Raw genomic sequence first — 15,266 nt, forward strand, 5'->3', positions numbered from 1 at the left:
CTTAGTATTGAAATAGCAGGGAGATTCGAAACAATACGCCAAAGTAATCTTAATGCAACATGTAAGCAAGAAGGCAACTGATTTTATGTCATTGTAAAGCATAATTGTATCATAATATTAAAGTATATGTGTATGATATGTTATATTACAAAAATCTGATATCATCCCCTCTAATATACATTTTGAATCATATATGTATAAAGAAAACCCGATAGAGGCATCTCTTCATGATGACTCTTCAATATGTTCATGTTGCTTTTGGTACTTTATGCTTCGTCAGCAAACTTCTTTCGATCATCTGGGCAATCCTTCATTGTATTTGATCTTCGATTTACCTATGCTAAATGCATCTTGGATGGTGCTTATCGAAATTGTTTTAACTATCGACATATCAAAAGATTGTCTTTCCAACTTCATAAGTCATCTTGATGAAGATCTTCCCCTTTGATTACTCCTTTCGCTACAAGTTATTCCGACAAAAGTATTTAGTTGAGAATGTGCTAGCGAGCTAATTATTTTGATGTCATTTCATATACTAGCTTTCAAAATAGGTTGGAGTATCGGGTTATAAATAATCTATCCCCCGATCTCAATAGTTATACCAATAAGGATTTCTTGTCCATTTTCCTTCTATTGCCATAGGGTTTACCGATATTGATTTCTTCAGTCATGAGTTCATAATTGAGATAGGTCCCCCGATGCCATTCTATTTATTTACCATCAGGATAATTTTAGCAATTGGGACCCTATTGATGTGCTATTCTGATTTCATAAGTTATTCTGATATGGTATCATAACGCTTTTTTTGTATTTTCCTTTGTCAGGATGACATATCCAAAAATGTGTGTGTGTCGAGATAGCTTACTCTATCGGTATTGCAAAATGCCATTTGTCTTCCTTTGATAGTTGTTATGATAGACATCCACATGATTGGTTTGGCATAGCTATACCAAAATAGCGATATCAAGCTAGTTAGTTCTATCAAAATCACGTAGAATCGTTGCCCCACCTTTAATAATTATTCCTAGTAGGTGCCTCAGACATCTTGTTTGATGTAACTATATCGATGTAATGCTTATTGGAATAGATTGTTCTATAATAATCTCATAGAATTGTTGTTTCTCTTTTATTATTTATTCCGACGGGTATTCAAGACTTCATGTTCAGCATTGCTATCTTTATTTCCATGCTCAACACTGATTTATTGGATCGGGTTAGCTATCCCGATATAGGTATCAAACATTGATTTATCATATCGGAATAGCTATTCTAATAGATATGAAATGTTTATTGGTGAAGGTTATTCTATTGATCTTTCTTGGTTTTATCATCAATTTTTCATATATCATTAGGGCATATTAGAGACAATATGTGGGATTCTATGTTAGGTAAAAGAAAACTTTTGTAGCTTCAACCTTTTACCACTTTAAATACAAAATCTTGGTGATCATATTAGGGGTATTGTTTTGAAAATTTAGGGTTCCAACAGGGGTTATCCTTTTTTCATGCAAAACAAAAAAAAGACAACAACTGGCTCTGACTAGGGAACATCTTCTTTATTGTTTGAATGAATAATTGGAAGTTGTAGAACCTCATATATCAAGTCCCTTCCTCTAATACATAAGGCCACAAAGTCGAGTTTCCAAAAACTGCAAACAAAGGAAAATGAAAAAATAAAAATAAAAAACCACTGTATAATTATTTACAAAGCAACTTGGAACTTTTTCGAGTGAACAACTTGAGATGATGTCCACTATGAGGTAGAGTAAATGGGGTACCATCTTGATATGCAAAAAGGTAGCTGGATCCTCCACATACTTGATGAATCGTGAAAGGACCGGTCCACAAGGAATCAAATTTTCCATGCATGCCCTTTGGTTCATGTCTCTTATCCCAGAGAAGAACAAAGTAACCAACTCTGAAATCTCGTGATTTGGTTTCTTATCAAAGAGAGTTTTCACTCGCTTCTAATGTTTTGCAAGGTGATCAACAACTTGTGCTCTTTTCTCCTCCAACTGATTAAGAAAGATGATTCTCTTATCTAAAGAATCTGTGTGTCTCATCTTCAACTGTTCTTGCCAACTTTAGAGCGGGTAATTAAAAGTAATGTCAATTTCAGTATTGAGACCATATAGAAATTGAAAAGGAGACATACCAATGGATCTCTTTGGAGTGATACGATTAGCCCACAAAGCATCAAGCAAAGCCATGTACCATAATCGTTGATTATCATCAACAAGTTTCCTAATGATATTCATCAGGTTCTTGTTACTGGATTTCACCTGACCATTACCTTGAGGATAATAGTCAGACGAATGTGCAAGGGTAATTCCATACTCAAAGCAAAATTGAGTAACTTCATATGAAAAGAATGTAGATGCATTGTCTACAATAATTTTATTGGGAACACCAAATCTGTAGATTATATTTTCCTTCAGAAAATAACATAACACTTTTGAAGTAGCATGCCTTATTAGAATAGATTCAACCCATTTGGTGAAATAATTTGTAGCCATGAGAACATAAGTATGCCCTGCACTAGAAGATGGGTTAATAACACCAATAAAATCAATGCCCCATTTCTTAAAAGGTTCATCAATTACAACTAGCTTGAGAGGAAGTCCCGCTATCTTTTGTTTTCCAACAAACTGCTGGCAAAGATCATATTTTCGTACCCACTTGTACGCATCCTTGCAAAGCATAGGCCAATAGTACCTAGCCCTAAATATTTTATGAGTTGTCATAGGTGCAAAGAAATGTCCACCATAAGCTAAGTTGTGAAAATATTCCAACAACTTTTCTTGTTGTGTTATCAACACATCTTAAAAAAATGTCATCAATATTTTCTAAAATAAACAATTGTCCCAAATGACAAAGTTTGCAGCCTTGAGTTTGACATTTCTCTTCTCCTTAAAGCTCAAGTACGAAGGACATTCACCATAAGTGAGAAATGAGTGATATTAGAATACCACTCCTCTATAGTGTTGACAAACAACACAATTAACAAACATTCTGAAATTCCAACTGATCCCTTACTTGTATGAAGTGAATCATTTTCAGCCATTAGCTAACATAAACCTTTCCCATGAACAAGTTTTGTATGTTTGAACTTGTAGCATCATAAAATTGCGACCCTTGCAATTTTTGATGGCATTTGGGTCTTTGCATTAGCAGACCAATCCCTAAGCCTGATCAGACACCCGAAACATGCTCATGCCATCAAAAACTTATTTTTTCCTATCATTTTGCACTGCCTTTTGTTGTTTCCTATCCTAAATTAGGGTAGGATAGGGGCATGGTGCCCTTGTCCTAGCCCTATTTTGGGCACCCTTTGGTCCCCCCTTGCATTGGGATTATTAATTTGTGAGCGGGAAAAGTCTTCCTATGTCGGCCTAAGATGAGAAATTACCTAAACACCCCTAATTGGCAAGTATATAAGGATCACTTCCCCTCCTATTTTCATAATTGAAAATTGGGTAAACAAGTGGAAGGTCTTTATTATCAGCATTCAAACATTCAAGCATTGAGTATTTCAAGTCTCCTTTCAAGGCTAGGTGTTGAATTCAAGACAAGGATTCAACCATTGAAGAGAGGATTTCTATCAACATTCAAGACATCCTATTTCACATATCCATTCAAGAAAATTCATCTACAAAGGTATCAACCTTTCAATTACATCCCCTCCTTGAGATGGATTTACTTCAGACATTTCCTTTCATTTACTTGCAGCATTTTTTTAACCACTTGGTTAATTCCAAAATGGGGTTTGACCTGAAGGCAAACCCCCAATCCCAACAACATTTCCCTCTCTTTTTTGTGTGTAGGTTGCAGGTGCATGGTTGTAATTATAGGTTTAGGCTTCATTTTCAAAGATGAAAAAACTCTTTTCGGCATGCGGATTTTTTGAAGGACCATGTGCAACTTACACACGGTCCCTACAACTTTTTCTCAGATTTGTAGGGAAGCTTCGTCTTGATATTCTACTACTAATTCCAGGTGCACAGCTTCATCCCGCATCTCTATCTCAAGATATAATCATTTCCTTGTCATTTCTACACTTAGTCTCAATTTGCTTAATTCAACTAGTCTATTACAAAAGAGGGTTAATTTACTTTACTAATACCTTCCAAATTTACTGCAATTCACTTAATATTCAATCTCTTACCATTGGGGATTGGATCTAGTGAATTCAACCCCTCTTTTGAATGTAATATGTGAAAAATTGAAGGGAATCCTTTGTGAAACTTTCATCCCTCTTTTGAGGGGAGTAAAGCTTTCCACTTGATGTCCCCTCATCATTTTTTTCATATTACATTTTGGTGAACCCGACGTCTTACATGCTTTACACTAAAAAATTATTGCATACTTTTCATTTACAAGTTTAATATTCTTGCAATTTACACAAACTTAGTGGTTAATTCATTCAAAACCCTAGTTGCTAAAATTCAAATTGAACTTGTATTTTGCAAAAATTGCTATCTTAGATCTGAAAATTACATTGCTTGTCAAATTTAATTCTTTCATTTTCTTGTTCAATTTGCAAATCAAATTTATAAAATTAAGTGGTTAATTGTCAAAACCCTAATTTTCAAACATCAACTTGAACTTGTGCAAAAATTGAATTTACATTTAATTTTCGGATTTGTGACTGTTTTCAAACTGATTTAGTGGTTAGGTCCTAAAACACTAATTTTCAAATTTAATTGGATTTTGTGCAAATTTCAATCAATTTCAGCCAATTTCAGTTTTCTAACTATTATTTAAGGTGGCCCTATCCAGTAGGTTTGACCTTTTTTCAAAATTGCAATTCAATTTCTTTTTTTTTCTAAAACCCTGATAGGGTCCTATTTAGACATTCAAACCTTAATTTCACCTATCTACAAATCGTAAAATCAATCAATTTTTGGGGTTAGCTCTCAAATCATCGTAGCTTTCATCCATGAAATGTTTTTGGAAAAGTTGGGAGGACCATGCATAACTTCCACATGGTCCCTAGGTTTTTTCCCAAAATTTTGGGAGACTGTTATGACTATATTTAATTGCTTAAATCTAGAGAATTGGTTGATTTTGTCAAATTTTGATCCCTCTAAAATTGAAAACAATTCCCAATTTCAACATTGCAACTTTCAAGGAAATATTTAAAATTAAATGGTTAATTATAATCTGCCCTAGTTTAAGATCTTAATTTTGTCAATTTTAAATTTGAAATTAAGTGGTATCCCATTGGCCCTAATTTTAAATTTAATATTTTAAATTTAAATCTCTTTTTATTAATATAAATCTTTCTTGGAGATTGTGTCATTTCTTCTTTCCACAAAGTTCAAATTGTATAATCATCATTTTCTTGAATTTTGCAAACTTTGTTCCCAAAATTCAAATTTTAAATTTCAAAATTTTCCTCTAATGCATGAGTTTTACAACTATTAGTCCCACCTATACTATCCCCATTAGACGAAGCATTAGAATTAAGGCTTCTCAAGGTTTAATTCTCGAAGAGATGGAGCCTAAATTGGGTGACTTCTACAATGAAGATGTTGCTAATTCTTCTCATCCTAATAATATCTCTACCTACCCAATTGATGATTCCCATGATGAAGAAGAAGATTTAACTATATTTTTGATAGATCAACTTTCAAAATTGGAATTTCCAACACTCGATGTCCCAATAATATCCTAATAGTGAATCTCTTCCATTAATTGAAGATCTAAAATGCATGATTCAAAGTGATAAGAATGGAATTGATATATTGTGTGGTATTGGTCACATTTTTAATTCTAATGTTATGCCTATGAAGAGTTGTGCTGAGAACTTAGGTTATTCACAACCTCCTATACAAACCAATCATTCCATCCCTTTGACCACTTCTATGGCTAGTATTACTACTTTCACTTCAAACATCAAGGCTACTTCAACTCAAAATGTCATACCTACAACCATTAGTCATGGAGGAAATCCCTCTTATTCATTCAATCCTCCATATTTATCTATGCCTTCAATGAGTATTCCTATTTTCTCTCATCCAATCATTTTTCTTCTCCTTTTAGTGTCCCATTTCCTACCCAATCATCACCTATGCCTAATTACCATAGTGTCCCACCACCTTATTCTCAATCAATGCCTTCTTTGAATAACATCACACAACCTTCTCAATCAAACATGTCTAACATAAATTATTCAACCAAAGAAACCATTAATAACCTTGCTCAAACTGTGTCTTCATTGCAACAATAAATTGCTTCAATGAGTCAATCCAAGTTTAGTGTGCCCACATTTGATGTTGTGAGCCCACTTTCTCTTGATATTGTTAGAGTTGTCCCTCCTAAACATGTTGAATTCTCTCAATTGGAGCTCTATAATGGAAAAGGTGATCCCTTAACACATGTAAAAACATTCCAAACTTTGTGTACTGACTTTGCTCTTGATCAAAGATTTCTTGCCAAATTTCTTACTAGAACATTAAGAGATAAGGCTTTACAATAGTATTGTCCTTTGCCTTCTTATTCTATTACTTATTTTCAACAATTAGCAAATGCTTTTATTCAACAATTTCAAAACAACATAGGTCCTAAAATCACTTTGACTAATTTAATTCATTGTAAACAAGGTGTTAAAGAAAAAGTGACTGATTTTATTGGTAGATACAAGCATTTGTGTTCTCAAATCTCTTTTCCAATGCCTGATAATGATATTCAAGGAATTTTCATTTCTAATTTGCAAAAACACATTAGGGAAAAACTTCTCTTTTCTGAGTTTACTTCCTTTCCGCAATTGTGCACTGTTACACATATTTTAGCAAAATATTTGGTTCTATTTATTGATATTTTATATGTATATTTTCATCATAAGAGCATTTACTGTTGGATTGCATGTGTAGGAGATATGTTGTTGTGTAAGAGAAATCTAGATGTAGCCTAAATCTACATGAACAAGTATCACCTGGGCATATTTAGGGATGGCATTAAGTATGGTGACATTGTGATAACCTTCATCATGACAGCCTTTGCATAGCAATAGCATATTTTAGGGTTCATCAGAAAAGCAAGGTCATGAGTACATTTAGAGATGTTTTCAGTGCCTTAGAAGTCCATTAGCATGGTTTTGGAGAGTAACATTTGTGAAAGAAATCCTTCTCTTCATGAAATATAAAATTATGTTTAGCGACGTAAGTCACCCCGATAAGATTGCCTAAGGAGAAAAAGGTGTGTGTCAATCGGAAAATCTCACACCGATGAGTCTGATGGCATTTTCTCAAGGTGCGATCAGTAGAAAGAAGTTTGGTGAGTTACTAATCCATCAGGAAGAACTACACTGATAGCATAACAAAACGACAAAGTCATCAGCATAGCATTCACTGTCGGAAGCACGGAGAAAAGGTTACCTCGACACCCGATGAGGTTATCGACAGAACTTATGCCGATGTCGGATGGAGTGGAATACTTGTTAGTGATGTCCTTGGGTCATTGGAAAGTGTCATCTTACGCTACCCCGATACCCAATGGACTAGGTGGCAAAGGCGGTGTTATCGGCCTAACCTACTCTGATGAGGCGATACCAAAAGGAGGAGAATACTAAGTCATCAGAGTAACTTAAAACCATCAGGGAGAGGTGTTTTAGGCTATGCCAATACCTGATGGGAAAAAAAAGTTGGGCATGGAGAAGGAGACTTGATCGGGATAAGTTACACCGATCAAAGATGAAGTCATCAGGATATCATTGTCTCATCGGGAGGAGACATTTTTCCTTACACCGATACCCTATGAGAAAATAGAGATAGGTGCGAACAAGGAGATCTCATCGGGGAAACGTATGTCGATAGACCGGAGAAGTAAAAAGATACACAAGTGTGAAGGCGATGACATCGGGTCATCAAAGAAACATAAAATGAGTTGTTTTGATACTCGATAAGGTGACCCGATGTAACAAATGAGATACGAACTACAAAGGAGGACTCATCGAAATAGCTTCTAACCATTGGAGGAACATATTTGGAGCTATGTCGATACTCGACGGACAGAATGCCATGGAGGAATAGAAGGAGGGTACATCAGAATGACCTATGTCGATGTGACATAAAGGTGAAAGTAAAGCCTAGCTAGAAGGTAGAGCCATCAGGGAAGTCATAACCATCGGAATGAGAGAAAATGAGCTACCTCGATGCCCAATAGAGTGATTGAGGGGACATATGTTGATCAAAAAGATGGGTGGTGCCAAGTGATTGAATCATCTAAAGTTATGCCGACTAGCCGTTGCGAAACCTGATTTTAACAAATTCACCCGCCATTATTAAATACAGGCAACGGATAGGTCTGTGCTTGCACGAGGAAAATTATAGCACCATTTCAATTGAGTAAATGCTCCTGATGTATTAAATCTATATATGGAAGTTTGTATAAGGAATTTGCATAACGGATTGAAGCGAACAGAGAGATCGAAGTGAAACTAAACTGTAAAAATTTAAATTTCCAAAAGCTTGAAGGATTCAAATATGGACGGTTCTAGTTCTAAAGGCATGAGGAAGGTCACTGAGGTTTCTGAGAGTGCCTCAAAGAAGTTTAAAGGTGGAGAAAGTGCACAGAAGTGGAAGTTAAATCAAGACATGATTAACCAAATGAGCTCACCAGGAGCCAAACCCTGAAGATCGAAGGCTAATTTGCTTATCCATGACCAGCTAGAAGATGATTTTAAGGAAATTGGTGATGTTTGGAGTAGTATTAGAGGCCATTAATTGTTCTTATATCATTAATCATGAAGGAGAAATTCAACCCCAATCTCAAACCCATGGACAATTGGATTGGGTAAGCTAGTGGTCCCTAAAGTCTTTTTAAATATTCAATTGTTGAAAACACTGGCTAGGGCTTACAATTCCATGAAAAGATGTATCCAATTACCAAATGGTGATGCATTAATTTGTCTTTCAATAGCTACCATTCATGAGGTTTTTGGTCTTGGTTTCGAATCTGATGTGCCTCTGTCTTTTGAGAAATTGGAAGAAGAATATACGAAGATGGACACTGTATACAATGGGTAGAATTTGGCCATACATAAGGTTGAGAAAGGGAAGTTGACAGATGAAGATGGGCCTCCATTTGACATCAACATCTTCAGGCAGTATTTGCAGTATACATATATGGCATGCGGTCAAGTGGGAGGAGTTGAGGTTCCAGATGTGGCTCGAATAGGACCTTTACTACTTGTTGCAGATACACAAATGCATGAGCTAAGACAATTTGATTATGTTGCCTACATTGTCGAAAAGATGCATGAGGGTTTCTTAAATCTCTAGAATAACCCTGATAAGTCTTTTAAGTTTTATTCATTATTGATGCATATTATCTTGTTTTATGGACGACCCATGGGGTTCTGGCCTGAAGAATTGAAATTAAATGTTCATGGTAAAGATGGGCAGGATCAGCCAGTACAGTTGTGGGTATCATTGTGGGATTCTCGGTTAATGAGATCTCATTATGTCAAATTTGAGGATTTTTTTGTTCAACCATTATACAAAGCTTTGGGGGTTTCTTGTGACGGATCATTTTCAGAAGAAATTAAAAGATTCCTTAGACCCCATGAGCATGGAGATACAACGGTGAATCATAATTGGGGTGATTAGTATGTATGCCAATACTTCTCATATGATAGGGTTTTTGGATTTGAAGGTGTTCTCTATGTGCTACCAAAGCCTGGGCCAGATCGAATTGCTTACCTGGAGATTGTGAGACAAATGAGTGTCTATAATGAACATCATTTTGGGGGTGCCCACAAGAAATTCTTTTTACTTGGGACTCTACATTTTGGTGATTTCACCATTGTGTCCACAAAGTCCTATGAAGTTATTGACAGAAGGTTAATAGAAGATTATAATCTCTATGAGAACACAAGTAGAAAAAATTATGACCCGGAGGGCTATATACACCAGAGCAGAAAAAAGCACAATCTTGGTGATTATTTTCGCGAGCATGTTGAAGCCTTGGATATCTTCAGAAACAAGGAGTCTAAAGAAGCTATGCAAATTTTTTAGGATTTGAATCAAAAATTAGAAGAAAAAAGACAGAGACTACAGGAAATGGACGAAGAAGAAGAAGTTGAAAGCGAATCAAGTGAAAATGAGGTTGTCTCGAGATTTAAAATGCCTGAAAAGGAAGAGGAACCTGAAGCACAGGACCAAATTGTTTTATAGATGAATGTTGATTTGGATGTTAGGCTAGAACAGAATACATCCTTTGTATCAGATGATGAATTTATTAGGTTGAAGGAGTTTAAGTCCTTGTATCATTTCAAAGGAAAGAGGTTAAGAGAAGCAATGCCAGATGTGACACCAGAGAATGAGGTAGAGATGCTTAGAAATATGAAGGTGGAGATCAATTCAAAGTTAGAAGGCAAGACCCCTCAAAGGGGAAGGCAACTTCTTATAGAGGCGGGAATCATTCTTTTTCCAGGCTGGGACCTTAGTGCATCTTTCATTTTTGATAGCCTATTGCATTTAGATAAGAAAGATTTCAAGTTAGACATTCATGGCGTAAATGATATTTTTATCGGATCATGATATGATCCAGATGATGAGGCTATGCTTTTATGGGCCCTTTATCCTCCTAATAAGAGGCCAAATATTATAGATGTGGACAAGTCATTCAGTCACATGATGAAGTTAAAGGTTGGTGAAGTGGATCCCATGGTCACAGCGGATATGGGAATTGATATATCCATATTAAATAAGGCACAGATGAAGATGTTGGCAAGAGAAACAGGGAAATATAAGTCATTGTATGAAGAACTCTTCAGAAGTAGAGGTCAACCTGTACCTCAAATAGAAGATGAATCAAAAATGAAGAAGAGGTGCAAGGAATTGCATAAAGAAAACAAAAAGTTGAAAGAGAGAATGCAGAACATAATGGCAGACACAGCATGTGTCTTACTATCAAAGAGATTTAAAAAGTGGAATGGAGTTCTTGAGGACTTCTGGACAATTTATCAGAAGAATATGGATAGCAGTTTGTCATATAAGAGACTTTCTGATAGATTACATATGCTCCTGCAGGATAAGAAGGTTGATCAGATAGATAGTGCAATTATTGAAAAAATCCAGAGACTGATGAAAAGGCATGAGAAGTTTGATGCAGCCTTGAAGGTTGAATATGATGATTGTCAAGAAATTGTGCAGCACGGTATTCCAAAAGTGATGGATTGAACAGGGCAGATTAAGGACAAGAATGTACGGATTACAGAATGTCAGTCATTACTTAATGCTTCCCTGGGTATTGCACGGGATGACACCTTGGACATTGAAGAGATAGTGGACCAATTGGAAAACTTTGTGACTATACAAATGGTAGTGCAGGATATCATCTTCAACTCCAGCACTTACAAGGATGTGGCCTACCTCTGGCATATTCAGAAATGTGGCTTGGTTCTGGATGGCCAGGGTTAATTTATGTCAAAGTGTAATATGTTTTGTAATGTTGTTAGTTGGTATAGCAGTTAGGGAGTTATTAGTCAGGTTTTTGTCAGTTTTAGTTTGTACTGATGAAAGGTTGTGTCCTTGCATTTGTGTCTTTTGAGTTGCATATGTATAGGGAATCATTTTTGTATACAAGGGGGACACAATTAAAAAAAACTCCTATCTTTTAGATTGTTCTGTTGGGACTAGTAGTGTTATGTAAAGCAGGTCAATAGAAATAAAAAGTCATTTTGTGCAAGCAAGAATATCATGAAGTACCTGTGAGTCTGTAGCTTTTGTATACCCTTTTATTCCAAAATTAATATATAATATTTGTTGTCTTTATCTTCAGATCATTTTATGTTACATAGTGTTGATGAATCAAGTTCTTTGGATAAAACTAATTAAGATTTGTTGTAGTGTGCAATCACATGTTGTTGTGTAGGAAACATAATTGTTTTTGTTATTCTTGCAACACCTAATGAAACCATTGCATTGATATTCTTGCATATTTGTAAGTTTTTCAAACTCTCTCCAAAGTTGATTGCAAATATTCGTTCACTAAGTAACATATAAATTATCAGATAAGGCACTGGTCTATTGTTAGTTTTATGTGAGTAAATTTGGTGTGCATAAGGTCCTCATCAGGGAAACATACTTCTTATTTCTATCAGTATTGTTTTTTCATAATTACTCAAGGTTCCAACAGCATTATTTTATAAGCATTCATTCACTATTAATTACATTCAAGTTTTCATATTAAAGCAAGTTAAAAGCACATAATAAAGCATAGTTGCGGGAAACTTTTTTGCCATTCTTGCAAACAGCTAAATTGATGAGTTTAAATTCACTATAAAGAAGTCTCTTTGTGCTTTGGAGACTAAGGTGTACCCGCCTAGGTCTAGTGGAGCCTAAAGTGTAGAGGAATTTGGTCTTTGACCATTCCTGTTCGTTGGCCAAGGCTGGTTGAGAAATCAGTAGGAGATTTGGCAAAGCTCTAGGATTTCCAATCTGTGGTTTTGGGAACCAACAGATTGGCAACTCTACTGGGGAGTTGTCATAGGAAGTGTCAAGAATCTTTGGTGGTTTGTTTCAAACTCTATTGGAGGAAAGAGCCCAGAAAATTAATAAAAATATATATTGTTCCTCTTTTGAGGTGGCGACTCTACATTTAATACATGAATAATAATTGGTATTTTGAGAAAGTAAGAGAAACCTCTAGGAATTTATCAATAAGATTAATGTAGGGGAGAAGGTCTCTACACAAGGGACAAGATAATCTTGTTCAATTGAGTCCAAAGAAAAGATACGAAAAAAAGAAATCAACACCAAGTATGGCATTTGGGAGTTATAAGAAGTTCCCTAGTAGAGAGGATGGCTCTTCATCTTGTGATAAATTTGAAACTTTGGAGGAAAATCCTTTCTATACCTTAAATGCAAAAGATAATAATGGTTGTCGGGATGAAACCCTGACTGCTGAGGAACAGGAGGAGAGGCAGTGAGATGTAATTATACTTAAAATGGCTGACTTAAATGGAGATGAATCCAAAATGGCAAAAGCTCTTAAGAGACAACCAGATTGGGTATTGCAGAAGCTTGGATTAGAAAGAGATGTCGTTCAAATCCCTAAGTCAAACAGGGTTGAAGAAGAGAAGGGAATAGGTGAGGGAAGTAGACTAACAACCCCTAGGTATAGTCCCCCTTACATGAGAAACATGGAACAGCCATTTAGGATCTATAATAATCCATTGTCTGATGTTTTGGATAATAATGAAAAAAGGGATAGATGGAAAAGTATACCCTACAATGAGAGTAAAAGCTAGTATAATAATAGACAATGCAATAATCAGAATGATGAAAGAAGAACTAGCAGTGGGTAAATTACTGGTAACTAGAATAATAGAGATAAGACCAACAATGTAAGTAATAATAGAGGTAACAATGGTAATAATGGAAATTATGGCAACAATGGTAATGAAAATAATGGAAATCGAAATAATAATAATCAAAATGGTGGTGGAGGCAACAATGGAAACAACGGTAATAATGGAGGAAATAGAAACTATCAAACTAACAACTATGGTGGCAGACTACCTATGACTATTGAAAGATATAAACAGTTGGATTTTAGTGGGATAGTTGGATATTCAAATCAGATTTCAAATTCTTTAAGGTCAGCCATCCCTAAGTTCATAGGTAATGGAATTGATTCTGCAGAACAGCATGTAATAAATGTAAAAAATACCATTAAAGAATTTGAAATCCCTTGTGAAGATTTTTTTATGAAACTGTTTGTTCAATCTCTAACAGAGGATGCAGGAGAGTGGTACAGAAATCTTCCCAATAGGTGCATTGGTAGCTGACAGGAGTTTGTGACATAATTCTTGGAAGAGTTTGGAGACCATAATGATACTTCATTTGCATCTCATGAGTTGACAAGCATAAAGAAGAATCAAAATGAATCAGTCTCTGAATTTAATAAGAGGTTTAATAAAGTTCTTAATAGAATACCAAGGATATTAGACTTGCTGATTCATTTTTTATTGACTTTTATTTGAGTGCTTTTGACAGCAAGACTCACTATGAGATTCTATCTCATAAGCCTACCACCTTGCAGCAAGCATTTAAGACAACCACTACCATTGAAAATAACAGAAAAGATGTTGGGAGAATTGGCAAGAGAGATGATCCAAAATTATATAATCCCAGAGCAACAAAAATGGATGAGTTTAGCCAAATCATGGACATGTTGAAAGATATGAAGGGTAAGAAAAATCACAATGAGAATCCACCCCCATATAGAAGCAATAAGCCAATGAATTACAATAGGCCAAGATTGCATGACATGCCATATAACACAAACTGGAAAGATGGTAAGCCGGTGAATGCAAATCTAAGCAAAGAAACTCCTGATCCATTGAAGAAAGAAAACAATTTTGTGGAGGACTATCCATGGTGTGAAGTCTACAATTTGCCCCATGTTGCATAACAATGTATGATTGCTCAAGGTTTTGTAGAAGAAAAGGACCGTGAGGATGAGTATGAGCTCATAGTGAATGTACTTTCATCAGATCCATTTTGGGGTGGGGATGAGGATTCATCCAAGGATGACCAATTATCAAATGTACAATGGAGGAGAGAGAGACAGTAGTATAGTGTACAACAAGTTTTCATTGATGATGATGTGGACACCCCAGCCTTGAGGAGGTTGTTCCATGATGAAGAGCCAGTACATTCCTTGAGAAATTTAATAGATGAAGAAAATAAAGATTATATTATGGTAGCAGTAGCACAGACAAAAAGCAATTATCAGCTAAGGAACATAATAGTGAACCCACAACAAGGTAAGCCATCCGGGATATTTGCAAAGGTTCCTAAAGCTAGTGGAAACAAAGACACAATCACCAATAAGGAAAAGGAAGGTGCAACAGAAAAGGTCAAACAAACAGAACCCCCTAAATTGACAAAACCGATTGAAAGGAAACAAATTAGTAAGACACTTTCAAATTGTGGATCATTTATGTCTCAGGCTTTATCGCACATGAAAGTATCTTTGCCCTTGCTTGAAGTAATGAAATTTCTTGATTACAAAAATGAAACAAACAAGATTTTGTCTAACATTGGTGAAGTTAATAAAGAGGATCATAGGCCAAGAGTTGAAGATCCACCTGTTGTCTATTTGGGAACTTCTATCACTAAAAATCTTACCCAGGTTGATCCTTTTTATCTAACCTTGTTGATTTACAATAAAATGGTCAAGAATTGTATGATAGATTCAGGTGCAGCCATGAATATAATGGCAGAAGATGCCATGAAGGAACTTGGGATGCA

General features: G+C 35.5%; 1 protein-coding gene across 1 annotated transcript; it reads left to right on the top strand.

Annotated features, from left to right (window-relative positions):
- Positions 1-12,955: 12,955 nt before the first annotated feature.
- On the top strand, positions 12,956-14,424 carry LOC131857577 (uncharacterized). The gene is made up of 3 exons (XM_059210262.1): positions 12,956-13,097; positions 13,371-13,761; positions 14,007-14,424. Exons 1-3 carry the CDS (start codon positions 12,956-12,958, stop codon positions 14,422-14,424), a joined length of 951 nt encoding a protein of 316 aa, XP_059066245.1.
- Positions 14,425-15,266: the final 842 nt, after the last annotated feature.

This window comes from Cryptomeria japonica, chromosome 1, assembly GCF_030272615.1.
Source record: "Cryptomeria japonica chromosome 1, Sugi_1.0, whole genome shotgun sequence".
NCBI lineage: Eukaryota > Viridiplantae > Streptophyta > Pinopsida > Cupressales > Cupressaceae > Cryptomeria > Cryptomeria japonica.

Excerpts from the sequence above, each read along its gene's own strand:
- LOC131857577 (XM_059210262.1), top strand. The coding sequence starts at position 12,956 with ATGGCTGACTTAAATGGAGATGAATCCAAAATGGCAAAAGCTCTTAAG. Across the intron at positions 13,098-13,370 it reads TGAAGAAGAGAAGGGAATAG|GTAACAATGGTAATAATGGA; the intron begins GTGAGGGAAGTA and ends GTAATAATAGAG. Across the intron at positions 13,762-14,006 it reads ACAGAGGATGCAGGAGAGTG|CAAGACTCACTATGAGATTC; the intron begins GTACAGAAATCT and ends TGCTTTTGACAG.